The 12,563-nt window shown below is 31.7% G+C and overlaps 1 protein-coding gene across 1 annotated transcript; it reads right to left on the bottom strand.

Moving 5' to 3' along the window:
- Nucleotides 1-526: 526 nt before the first annotated feature.
- LOC148283899 (NHL repeat-containing protein 2) lies at nucleotides 527-11,701 on the bottom strand. Its single transcript, XM_088243032.1, has 10 exons — nucleotides 11,355-11,701; nucleotides 10,431-10,600; nucleotides 9,348-9,507; nucleotides 7,036-7,217; nucleotides 6,373-6,513; nucleotides 6,089-6,263; nucleotides 4,192-4,319; nucleotides 3,524-3,641; nucleotides 3,235-3,440; nucleotides 527-1,687 (listed from the first exon to the last, which is right to left on the bottom strand). Exons 1-10 carry the CDS (start codon nucleotides 11,509-11,511, stop codon nucleotides 860-862), a joined length of 2,265 nt encoding a protein of 754 aa, XP_088099158.1. The 5' UTR covers nucleotides 11,512-11,701; the 3' UTR covers nucleotides 527-859.
- Nucleotides 11,702-12,563: the final 862 nt, after the last annotated feature.

Here is a 12,563-nt window from a genome sequence, read left to right as displayed (position 1 = left end):
ATTTCAAAATGTATTCTCATGAGAACATTTTAGATACACAGTATTATTTTACTCACCACATCGCAGTACAAATGTATTGATTTTATGATAAATTAAGATTTTCTTTTTTCAATTCATAGTAACTACTACCACCTCTTCTCGGATTTCATAAAATATCTCGATCGCTTTATTATGAGTTTGCCTTTTTTCTCGATGTAAGTCAATTTTTTTTATTCTCTTTGGTGTTATGGCTGTATTCTTGTTGACATATTTTTTCTCTAAAACTCCACCAGTATTGATTAAACATACAATTATTACGTATTTGAATGACTAAAATGCATTTTTTTTAAAATTCATAGTGGATCATTGAGCATTAAAAAAGTATAATTTCAGAAAACTGTGTAGTTTAAATCTCTCTTACTCAACTTTAGCAGAGTTACAACATTTGACGTGGCAGAACTGCTTTCATTTTTACATTTTTGAAGGTTAATATGCGTTCACAAAATGGTCTATGTCTTAAAAACAATAAAGTTAAAAAAAAATCTTATGCATTGTTAAAAATATATTATTTATTCATAAATTGGTACAAAAATGACACCATCTGTACAAGTCACATATTAATGTTTTTTTTATATACATGTAAACCTTTATAACATTTGTATTACATACATAGTTTTATTTACATAATTGTCAGAACTGTAAAAATAAAAAAAATAGACTGTTTTCTTTAACATAAAATTATTTTATAGTGGACATTATCGCCAGAACTGCTTTCCTTTTTATCAAACTTTTTAAGTATTTAAAATATCCATAAATGCCATAGTACGTATAGTACCTATTTAACTCCTTGAAAATATTATTTTTAGAGACTTTGAACAAATTAATCATCTTCTTCTTCAATTTCGCATTTTATTTTCCTAGAAGAATCTACAGTAAAATCCATATTATATTCAGCGATCTTTTTATAGTCTGGTTTCATTGAAAGGAAACAATTTGAAGTGACAGATTTCATGAAACAAATGTGGTTTTCACAAAGAGAAATGGTAAGCTCAGCACAGATTACTCTCTCTGCATTTTTTCCAACATTAGATTTGAGGTTAGCTTCAAACTTCGCAGGGAGGTCTTTTCCTTCCTTCGTAAATATAACATCCCACTCATTAATGGCATCACTAGTCAAAGAGCTATTCAAAATTTTAATCGCCCATCTTTGAGGAGCTTTTGGTGTCAAATGAATATCAGAATTGCCATCTTTTGGGATGCAGTTTATATTCAAAATCAGTTTACTTCCAACCGAAGAACACACTTTGATGTTTTTCATAACAGACGGCGTGATATTAATCCTGGATTCACTTTTACTTTTGATGGTAGCAGGCAAATCTTCTTTGGGGAATTTGAGGCTTAAAACTGTTCCTTCGTTATTAATGAGGTCAATACAAACTATTCTATCATTATTTGTATCGGCCACATACAAGCAAATGCCCGTTGGCATGACACACATCCCACCCGGTTCTGTGAGGTTAGCATTGTTTTTGTCGAATGGATATAAAGTAGTACAGTTGCAAGTTGCAACATCAATATGTTTTATTTTGTTATTGTATGAATCAGCGACATAGAGCTTCCAAGTTCTGGAACAGCAGGCAACTGCAAGGGGGTGCTGGAGTCGGGCTGAATAACCAGTTCCATCGGTATCACCATATGCAAATAGATTCTAAAAAAACATAACATTTTTACTTACCAATATCAGTGATACAAACACTAAATAAATATAATGGAGAGAAAACACTTATGAAATCATGAAATTAACATATGTAAGCTATATTACTCCACTAAATTAGGAAACACATACTTTGATAGTTAAATTAACTCAGACTCCGCTTAGACCATCAGCGCCAAATTCGAATTTTTGGCGTCATGGGTCGTAACAAACAAAATAAAGCAATTGAATGATTTTTATAAAAGAAACATCACCAGTTTGGTGGTACACATATAGATTTATAAAACAATTTAAGATTTTTTCGAAGAATTTAAGATTTTAAGAAAATTAATGGTTAAAAACAAAGTTGTTTTATTTATTTTTTTTACAATTTAAGATATTTTACATATGTATTATGTACAATTGGAAATTAAAGAGTGTTATTATTATTTTAATAAACACTAGCAGCATTAATCTGATGCATGTACATATATGTAGTAGGGGTCTACAACCAAAGAGCATGGAATACGATGTGTTGTGACACTATCCCGTTTAGTTTCGATAAAAATTAGCTGGTCGATATTCACAAATATATTATATTATCTTTTTCACGGACGGTGAATGGTGATTAAACCTCTAGTTGAATTATTATATATTAATGAAACAGCGCTTTGTGATTTTTTTGTTATAATAATTCTTTCAAATATTTTTTTATTTAATTTGATTTTTACATTTTTTTAAAAAGTTGTTTTAAGCTTCTACTGTGTTTTATAATTTTTAGGTTTAATTTTTATTTGTAAATCTTGGGTAAAAAGTATTGTATGCGTTTTTATGAAACAGTGCTTAGTGATTTTCTTGTTTGTTAGATTAATCCTTTAAAAATTTTTTATTATTTAATTTGATTTTAACATTTATTTTGAATGGTTTTAAACTTCTTTTGAATATGTTATATAATTTTTAGGTTTTATTTTTGTTTCTAAATCTTGGGTAAAAAGTAGTGTATGCGTTAATTAAACCAAATATGTTTATATTTAAATGTTTGTAAAATACATTTTTGTACTATGTGTTAATAAAATAAAATATTTTTGAATATCAAGGCACCAATTTTTATGGAAACTCAACCGGGCAGCGGCAAAATACATTACCGGATTCCTACCGTGCGCCTTTAATGTAGACCAAGTCTATACATCTATTGCACCGTGTTTAAAATACAGAAAATATAAATGGAAAACATAAATTTATGTGTTTGTACAGGTGGTTTTTTGACACATTAACTGAGCGTGCACCAATCACTTCCCCGATAAAGCTATTCCATTACTCTAAACTCTGTGTGTCAGGAAGTTCTTCTTGGGGTCGGATGAGAAGGAAGTAGTGTTAAATTTTAATAAATGACCTCTGAGATGGTGGTTATTATTCATAGTGAACAATGATTTTAGCTTCAGTACATTATATTACCCCGTAAAGATTTGGAATATTTTTTATATTTCAAGTCACCACGCCTGCATATGTACATATAAAACTGTCTGGATACACAAAGAAAGACTAATAACTTAATAACTCACACTAGGATTCCGATCACCTCCGACTAGAGGAAATAGTTGTCCCGAAGATAAGTCGAGTTTCCTGACAGTAGAGCTCTCACTATCGGCTATAAACAAAGAATCCTTACAAAGAGCTAAGCCTGATGGTTGAGCAAGGCCAGCTGAATTAGGATACCTGTTATTTCTATTTTCTTCTCGACCACTGCCCACAATAGCAACAAGAGTACCTAAAATCAAAAAAATACTTTTAATTAATGATTTACATATTTTCGAACTCAGTCTGAAAATATTAAAAGAGGATGATTATTACCTTCAGCATATGTTTTGTACTTCCACCATATTGTAGTATCCAAGAAAAGCGCCCAAATCTGGTGCGAACCAGCACATGCTATCAATATGACACGTCTCAATTCATCGTCAGTTTTTCCCTTTGAAATCAAATAAATAAATTCTGTATTCTGGTAAAAAAGGTGTAAAAAAACTATTAAATGCAAAGCGGTATCATGACCATATTTGTGGAAAAACAAGTATAGGTAACTGATTATATATCTGGCTCTAAAATTCAGTTTTGTAGAAAGGAAAACTGCTTTAAAACATTACCTACTGCATTTTGAAATTCTAAAAAAGAATACACTTAGAGACCAGAAATGAAATCCTTTATTTTTATGAACATTTTGTCGCGTTGGGGAAACGAGTATCTATTATAGAGGTAGATTGTTTTTTTTTGAGACATGAAAGTTTGAAATAAAGATATTATTTAATCTAATATTTTTTTTCATTTTTGTTTTAATAAACTTAATAATAATTAAGGATTAATTTTGTTTTTCTTTCAAATTTTGATGCAGATAGAACTGATATTTAAATATAAATATAATAAAAGTGCAATGTAAAAAATAATTTTTTTTTTAGATAGAACCTTGCTTCCCCAACGCGACGATTTATTAAATTTTGCATAGATCAACAAAAACTGTAAGATACCTTTTTTTTATCATCAGAGTCATTTTTTTTCGACGCTGGTAATCGTACTGACAAGTCCATATCAAGAGTTTTGTAAAGGACAATATCCCACGGAGACGCCAGAGCTTGTTCACGAAACTTAAGACCACCTTAAAAATATTTTTTGGTAATAACAAACTGTAAAAATCTTAAATTATTCACATAACAATATATATTTTTTTAGTTATATAAGTACGCATTTATTTTTAAACTACACAAAATTAATTTAAGAGTCCTCCTCACTAGAAAAATATGATTTAAGGACTGTACAGTGTTCAAAATTTAATTAACTTTGATCATATGTAACTCAATTTTTTTTTTAAATTTCTTCTATGCTAATTTGATTCAGCTACATTTCGATTTCTTTTTTTCATTATAAAAATAATCATTACACCTTTGACCAAATGTAGTGTTGAAAGGAGGAATATTTCCGATATTATTTCTTCCCATTGTTATAATACACCATATACAACATATACATATCTACAATATAATGTATTATTAGGTGTACAACTTTGCTTCTGTCGTTTTATAGTAAAAGAACTGGTTATGTATTTATGATTCAAAATATTGTCCATCGCCGGCCACTACTTTCTCCCATCTTTCGGGCAGCGTACGAATCCCGCCTTGAAAAAACTGGTCATCTTTCGAAGCGATCCACGAACCAATTGAATTTTTTACGTCTTCATAAGACTGAAAGTGTTGGTCAGCCATCAGTCAGGGGGAGCAACATCTAGAAAAAAAGCTGGTGGGGTAGGACTTCCAATTTCAACGTTTCTAAGCATGACTTGATTATTTTCACAGCGTGGGGTCGAGCATTGTCATGCTGCAAAATCACTTTATCGTATCTCTCGTATTGCGGCCGACTGTCTTTCAATGCTTTAATTGGATTCAATAACTATCACATATGTGTGTTTTACTCGATTTTAACAGCTCATAATACACTACGCCGAGCTGATCCCACCAAATACGGAGCTTATGCCATCAGGTTATCCTTAGAGCTGTGAATATTCAGTTTGGCAGTCGACGTGGAAGCATAGCTGGGAAATAACCATGATTTTCTCCGTACAACACCCAATTTCCTTGCTTCTGAAACATTCCCACAATTTTAAAGGCATTTCAAAATTGCTTGTTGAGTCACCCCCAATGATCGTGCCAATTTTTCTTGACTTTGACAAGTGTCTACATCAAGTATTGCCTCCAATTCTGCATCTTCGAAAATCTTCTATTTTCCACCCCTATGGCTGTCTTCGACGTGAAAATCATGAAACCGCTCACGACATGTTCTTTCACTAATAGCGGCCTCACCATAAGTATTTGAGAGCATTCAATGAGCCTCAGCCGCAGGTTTCTTCATATTAGCAGAAAATTAAAACCTCCCGCAAATGACGAGAATTCGGCTCTTAAACTGTCATTTTCAATCGACTAATATTTCTATAAGGTTATGCTAACAGATGCCCAAGTTTATTGCATGACGTAAAAGATGTATTTATTTTGACCAGTACTTAGCGCTAAAGCCATCTACAGGAAAATGACGGAAGCCAAGTTGTACACCTAATATGTGTGTGAAAGACAGAAGTCCATTACAGAAAACGACAGATAAATGAAAGAAATTGACATATTATATGGGTGTACCTAGATGTGACTAACTTTGTTATAGCAAAGTGGGAGAGAAGGCACTTAACATCAAGATGAACTTAGGCAGATTTGCATGTTTAATCTGAATAAACGGCGGACAAAAGTCACAGCCATGTTTTGCATAGAAAAATCTTGTGAATAAGTCTCTACTCCCCATAAAATTACAATTGGAACCATATGTACCTAAAATGTGTAAATTTGTGTATAATAATTATTGTTATAAAGAATGTATATAGCTTACCTTGATCTCCGTATTTGCCCTGTTGACCGGTTCCTGCAAAAGTTTTAACTTTCTTTTTTTGCAAATTAATAAGACGAAGAACGTGATTTCCTGTATCACATACGATTAAGGATGTTGAATCCAACCAGCACACTCCTTGAGGGTTATTAAATTTGGCTTCATTAAGAGAACCATCCTTCAAAAACAAAACGCAAATAATTTTCAGATTATTTAAGCATTACACTATTCACATATTATTTAAATAATACAATATTTACACAGAATGCAAAAAGTTTTTATTTTACCTTTAAACCTGCATCAAGGCCACCAATCATGTGAATGATGTTATTTTCTAAATCCGCCAGTAAAATACGATTATTTCCAGAATCTGAAATTGTAATCCATGGTTCTTTGGGTGCAACTTTAATAAAAGGATTGAGTATAATCTGAAAAGACAATACAGTTTTAAAACTAACATATTACAACAGAGATGGAGAACATTTTAGAGAAGTCGAAGAAGAAAGAGAACATGAAAGTCTAGACATTTACAGGGCTAATGACCTGTCATACCACCCATACCACTAACAGGCGTTGCCTAGTATGTAGGTGAAACAATTCAGTCAGATGAATCTCACCCGCATCAATGAAGGTTTCAGTTTTTTAAGATCACAAAAATTAACAGATGGAAGAATTGAAATATAGCAGTTTAAATATAGGCTAAATGGTGAATTTTACAGCGTGTAAAGTGGTCACTTAAACCAGGCAATGACATATCGTAAATCCTGTAAATCCCTAGATTTCCATATTCGCTTCTCTACAATGGTTTCCATCTCTGTTGAAATATATTATTAAGAAGTAAGATTATGTAGGTGAAATAATTCAGTCAGATGAATCTTACCTACATCATTATTTTGAATAATTACTTACGTAAGTTGAATATTATTTTTAGATATGAATTATCAACAAACCTTTCCAGGGAATCTTAAATTATTCTTGAGAACAGGTATTGTGAAGGAAGGTGTCGGAGGAATAAACTTTTTTTGTAGATTTCCCGATACTCTGAAATGCTTCAAAGCTACAGAAACGCATTGAAACAGGATTTCTCTGTGTCCTTCACCAGCTAACACTAAGATAGGTTTACCGGCAGGATCTGCAATTCAATAAATTAATTTTAATTTACAATGATTGAAAAAATATGAACTAATATGAAGAGGTTCAATTGTGTTTTAGATGAACATCAATCACATTGTATGCACATGGAGGATTAATTTTATTTTTTTATTTTTTTTCGTTGTCAACAACAACATGAGTTAATCAACTTATCATCATTCCTCTTTCTGCACCATAGGACAATATTCCAGGGTTGTTTCAGTGGGTAAAAAACTAATTATTTTTGCGAGAAAACCGGGATGGTATTTAAAAGTTTATATATTCCAGGAGTACGCAAAAGTCGAAATTGGAGTAAATTATTTTGTATGAATAAAAAAAATGTTTTTAAATTAAATACAATCAAACTTGGTTATTACGAGGAAGATAGGACCGACTGAATTTGCTCGTTATACCAGTGAGATTTTTTTTTATCCAATCGCCAAATAAAAAAAGGAAACAAATAATATTTACAATAATAAATAATACGTATAGTTCATATTATGCACTATTAAAAAATAAAACTGCATATTGAGGAAAATTATAATAAATGCTTACAAACATACCACTTTCTATATTTTAAATGCAGATAAATAAAAATTCTTTTTTTTCCACAATGTTGACACTGGATAAGGATTAAGAAAAAAATTTACACACTTCAACATTTTTTGCGCCACATTCTATTTCACAAATAATTGCCGCTTTTTCAAGAATTGAGAGATACTTCCTCTTGTTAGTAGACATGTTTATAATTTAAGGGATATTTTTTAACAGATATAACATCACCCACATTAAAAAAAAGAATAAAATTAAAAAAAACCCCCGAAATAAAAAATGTCATTCATAAACTACAAAAGAAGTTGTAAATTATAATGTGGTGTCGAGCCAGTACTGAGTTCACAAAGCTTGGATATTTTACATGCAATCTCAACTGTGTGTGTGATATTTTTCCAGTGTTGTCGGCGAAAACACCAATTATAATAGGTACTTAAGACACTTATATAGTGTCATAAACCTCATACTATCCCGACGTCCACAGTATATCCGAGAAGTAACTGGTTCTAAAAGTAAATAAATGTATGGAGGACACCATAATCTTAAATGTCAAAAAAAGTTTCCTTATTCCATCAGAAATCTCGCTATTTACGTGAGTGTTATAACCAAGTTCGACTGTATTTCTAAATGTTTTTTTAATATATATATCAGGTCAGTCCATAAGTTTGTGCGCATTTATAGCATATATAGGATTCCCTATGACTAGATTCCCTAGAAAATTCGTGTGGTGAAACTGCCAGATCTGCAGCGATAAAAATTAACAGTGTACATGGTGAACAGTATCAGTATTAGGACTGCTCAGAAATGGTTTAGAAAATATAAAAGGAGGAGAAAGCAGTATTGATGATGAGCCCAGTTCTAGACATTCTATTAATTTTTACAACGACATTCTTAATAGTCTTGTGCAGTCAGAGCCACAATTAGCACTGGATCAGATTGCAGAAAGGATGGATTTATCTCAAAGAAATCATTCATCACTTAAAAGAGAGCGGGAAAGTATCCAAGCTTGAGAAGTGGGTACCACATGAGCTACCTGAAGCCGATTGCCAGCAGCGAATAAACATCCGCAGTTCTCTTTTATCTCGCTTTGAACAAGAGGGATTTTTAGACGGTTTAGTAACAGGTGACTAAAAATGGATTGTTTATCACAATTTCACAAGAGTAAGACAGTGGACAGATAAAGATAAGCAGCCCACACTAATAGCAGATATATCTTTGCATCCTAAAAATATTTTTTTAAGCGTTTGGTGGGATATGTATGGTGTTATTTATTATGAACTGTTAAAACCAAATCAAACCATTAATGCAGATGTTTACAGTGAACAACTTCGTCGTTTAAACTCAGAATTGATTAGAAAATGCCTGCAGTTGGTAAATATCAAGAAAGAGTTATTTCATCATGATAATGCTAGGCCGCACATGGCTCGGAAAAAAAGTTTCAGGATCAATTCCTTGGTGAGATCATAATAACTTTGTTGGATTTTTGTTATACCCGGGTGTTCTGTGCTGTAATTCTTCACTTTAATTGGGTCTTTTAGCCTGGTACAGTGACAAAAATAAATTAATTAATAATTAGTACCTAAAAGAAGAAGAGTAGGCCAGCAATGTATTCCTAAGCGAGTCCATAGTTCCGCTTTAGGATCATTTAGTATGGGGTGCGATACTCCGAGCCTCTGTGCGGCATGGAGAACATTTTGTGCAACTCTTTCTGCCTCAAATTTCGCACTGTGCACTCCGACCTAAAAACATTTGTTTCGTTTAATTTAAATTTAATATAAACACATGTTCATTCCGAAAATCCCTTGCCAAGGAATAGAATATGTTGGTTTTTTTATTTTGTCTTTTAAAAATAATTATCTAATATTTATTGATGTGTACTATTATTTGAAAAATGTCTAAATATTTTTTTACAAATAATTTAGGAGTCCTTTTAAAACTGTGTTGCGAGGGGTAAAAAACTTGCTGAAAAATTTTTGTAGGAAGGTAAATAAAGCATTTTTTAACATTATAAATATTTTTTTAAAAATGGCGATAAACAATAAGAAATATTTGTGATTCATCATCATTCCCTTTCCGCACCGAATGGTGCATAGGGCACTGCATTGGTAACCAATCATAGCGTATCTTGATCATTTTTGTTGTATAAAGGTAGGATGATCAGTCTTACGCTTCAGGTATCAGTACAGGGACTATGATATATTCTAGTGTGAAAACACTCTTTTTAAAAAAATGGTGGTGTATAACTCATGCGCGTTTGCCATGCAAGAGGTCTCGGGTTCGATTCCCGACATGGTTGATATAAAATATTAATTAAAAAAATATGAGAATTATTATTAAAATATTTATTGATGGTAAAAAAAATATATATAATGAAATCTAAAAAAGTATCTTTACAGCTTGGTAAAAACAGCTACCTCAGATGACAGAATTTCTAAAGACACGAACACGGCAGTATGTTTATGGTATAAATTTTGCTTTTGTGAATTATTCCAAAAAAATTTAAGTTTCCTGAAAAGATTAACTAAATCAATTCTTAAAAACCACAAGTGAATAGGCTCAGTTCCTACTTTGCAAATCATTTTTAAAATTCATGTCGTTTTAAAATAAACCTAGTTGAAAAGGGGTTAAATGATTCTGCTGAGAACTGAGTTTTGTATCTCACCACAGCGAATCCTTCATCACCAGCATAAAGATCTTCAAGGTCTTTTAAATCCGGCAACACATGTTGGCAGTTAATGCAGCAATATGTGAAAAAATCGATCAAGGTACATCGGCCTAAGCAAAAGGATGAAAGAGATTCCTTTTTCGCTAGTCCTGTTACCCACTCAGCAGCTATAATCAGACAAAATAACATATTTAGAATATTAATGAAAAATCGGGATGCATTATTAACCTACATTCTTATTTGGCAAATTTAGCAATGTTTACGTTAAATTTAGTAAGGTTCAATTGAAATATTTTTTAATTAGCTTTTATTTATTTATGATTTGTTAAGTTAGTTTATAAGGATCATAAGAACGAGCTACAAAGTTGTCGCCGAGCCTAAAACGTCTTTCTGTATGTGGAGAGATTGGAAACTCTCAGTCTCACAGCACTGCAGGAACGGCGAGAAAGGGGTGACCAGATAGACACATACAAGATACTCAACAGTCACTATAGCTGTCCAAATTTGGATCCCATGTTCAAGCTTAAACAAGATGCTCGTCTTCGAGGCCACAGTCTCAGGCTGGAGAAAACGAGATACAATCTAAATCCACAGAAGCATTTACTGAGCAAAAGGGTTGTTGATGGTTGGAATAAGCTGCCACGAGAACTGATCTCAATGTGTAGCCTCAATGGGTTCAAAAATGGACTAGATTTGTTTCGGAAAAGTTATAGTGCGCCAACAGCTAACTTTCGTTAAAATAGATTTAAGCATATTAGCTTTGAGCTGCTCCCTTATAATGAATATAATAATACTATAAATATACATGTATGGTATGGGTGCTGAGAAAAGTTTTCGATTAAAAAAATTCAAATTGGACATAGTTATACGCAGCGATAAAACCGGTGGATCGTTATTATTAAATCATTGGACATAACGTACCTTCGTTAGGGTCTAAAACACAAGTTCCTGACTTGGATAAATTAATTATATGCTCCAGTATTAGTTCATCTCTCTGTTGCTCGGAAGAAACGGTAGATAACGCTTCCTGGAGTTCGGAAGTCGCCTGAGCGGCGTTATCAAGAAGACTTTCTTCCATTCTTGTAACTTTTCCGGATTAATTAAAACGTATATTGAAAAATTAGCCGCTAAAATTCTAAAATGAATCCACAAATGAAAATTACAATTAAATTTACACGGCACAATACGTTACTAACTAAAGTCACATATTATTTTATAAACATTCGACTCTACTCAACTGTCAGTGTCACTTCTCAATGTTGGTATCCGTGATTCCAATGTATAGTGTTGTTTAGTAACGATAAATAAATAACTCAAATCGGTAGAATCGCTTGTACTAACATTTTTTCATTATTTTTAAACACCCATAGGACTTTTATGCTGTGGTTAACAAAAATATTATAACTACAAATTACAAATAAAACTAATAAAACACATTGTTTTTAGACCATTTAAATTTATTTTTATGCATTACTAGTTTCGGAAAGCACAAATCCTTATATCTAAAGGTGTTATTAATAATTTTAATATTTAATCATGTTATTCCATAAAGATTATGCTAATTCAATCAGTAATATAAGACCAATTAGAGTGAAAAATAAACAAAAGTAATTAATTACTTTCTGCCACTTTCCATTTGATCATCAGCGGCGAAGGATAAAATAAGTTGAAATGTATGACTCAAATAGCTGCCGGCTTTTTTATTCTTTATTAAATCGTAGTATGGTATTATTGAATCTACATAAAATTTTGAATCTTCATAGAAAATAAAAAAATATTTTGGAATTCAATGTTAACATTGAATATATATTTTAATTAATTTCTTTGAAAAACATATAATGAAAAACTTAAAATATCCTAAATTTCACTAAAGAGGATTTAATATTATCTCATTTATTAATTGTATTTTTACGAATAAAAAATATATTCCGTTTTCTGTTGTAAGGTGATTATTAGCACATTTGTGTAAAATGAACATTTTTCCTTTCAACTGTGGTGACTTACCGGTTGTATTTGTATATTTATGTCATCTGGTGAGTTTCCATCCTTATGGAAGATAAGTTATATAAGGCCTATTTTTAAATCAGGCGATAAATCTAATGTTAGCAATTATAGGCCTATCTCAACATT

The sequence above is a fragment of the Micrasema longulum genome, unplaced genomic scaffold (genome assembly GCF_059751315.1).
Source record: "Micrasema longulum isolate JH-2025_06_02 unplaced genomic scaffold, ASM5975131v1 h1tg000180l, whole genome shotgun sequence".
NCBI classification, from domain to species: Eukaryota; Metazoa; Arthropoda; class Insecta; order Trichoptera; family Brachycentridae; genus Micrasema; species Micrasema longulum.
Note: the sequence above shows the minus strand (reverse complement) of the source record. Positions and strands in the feature narration are given on the sequence as shown.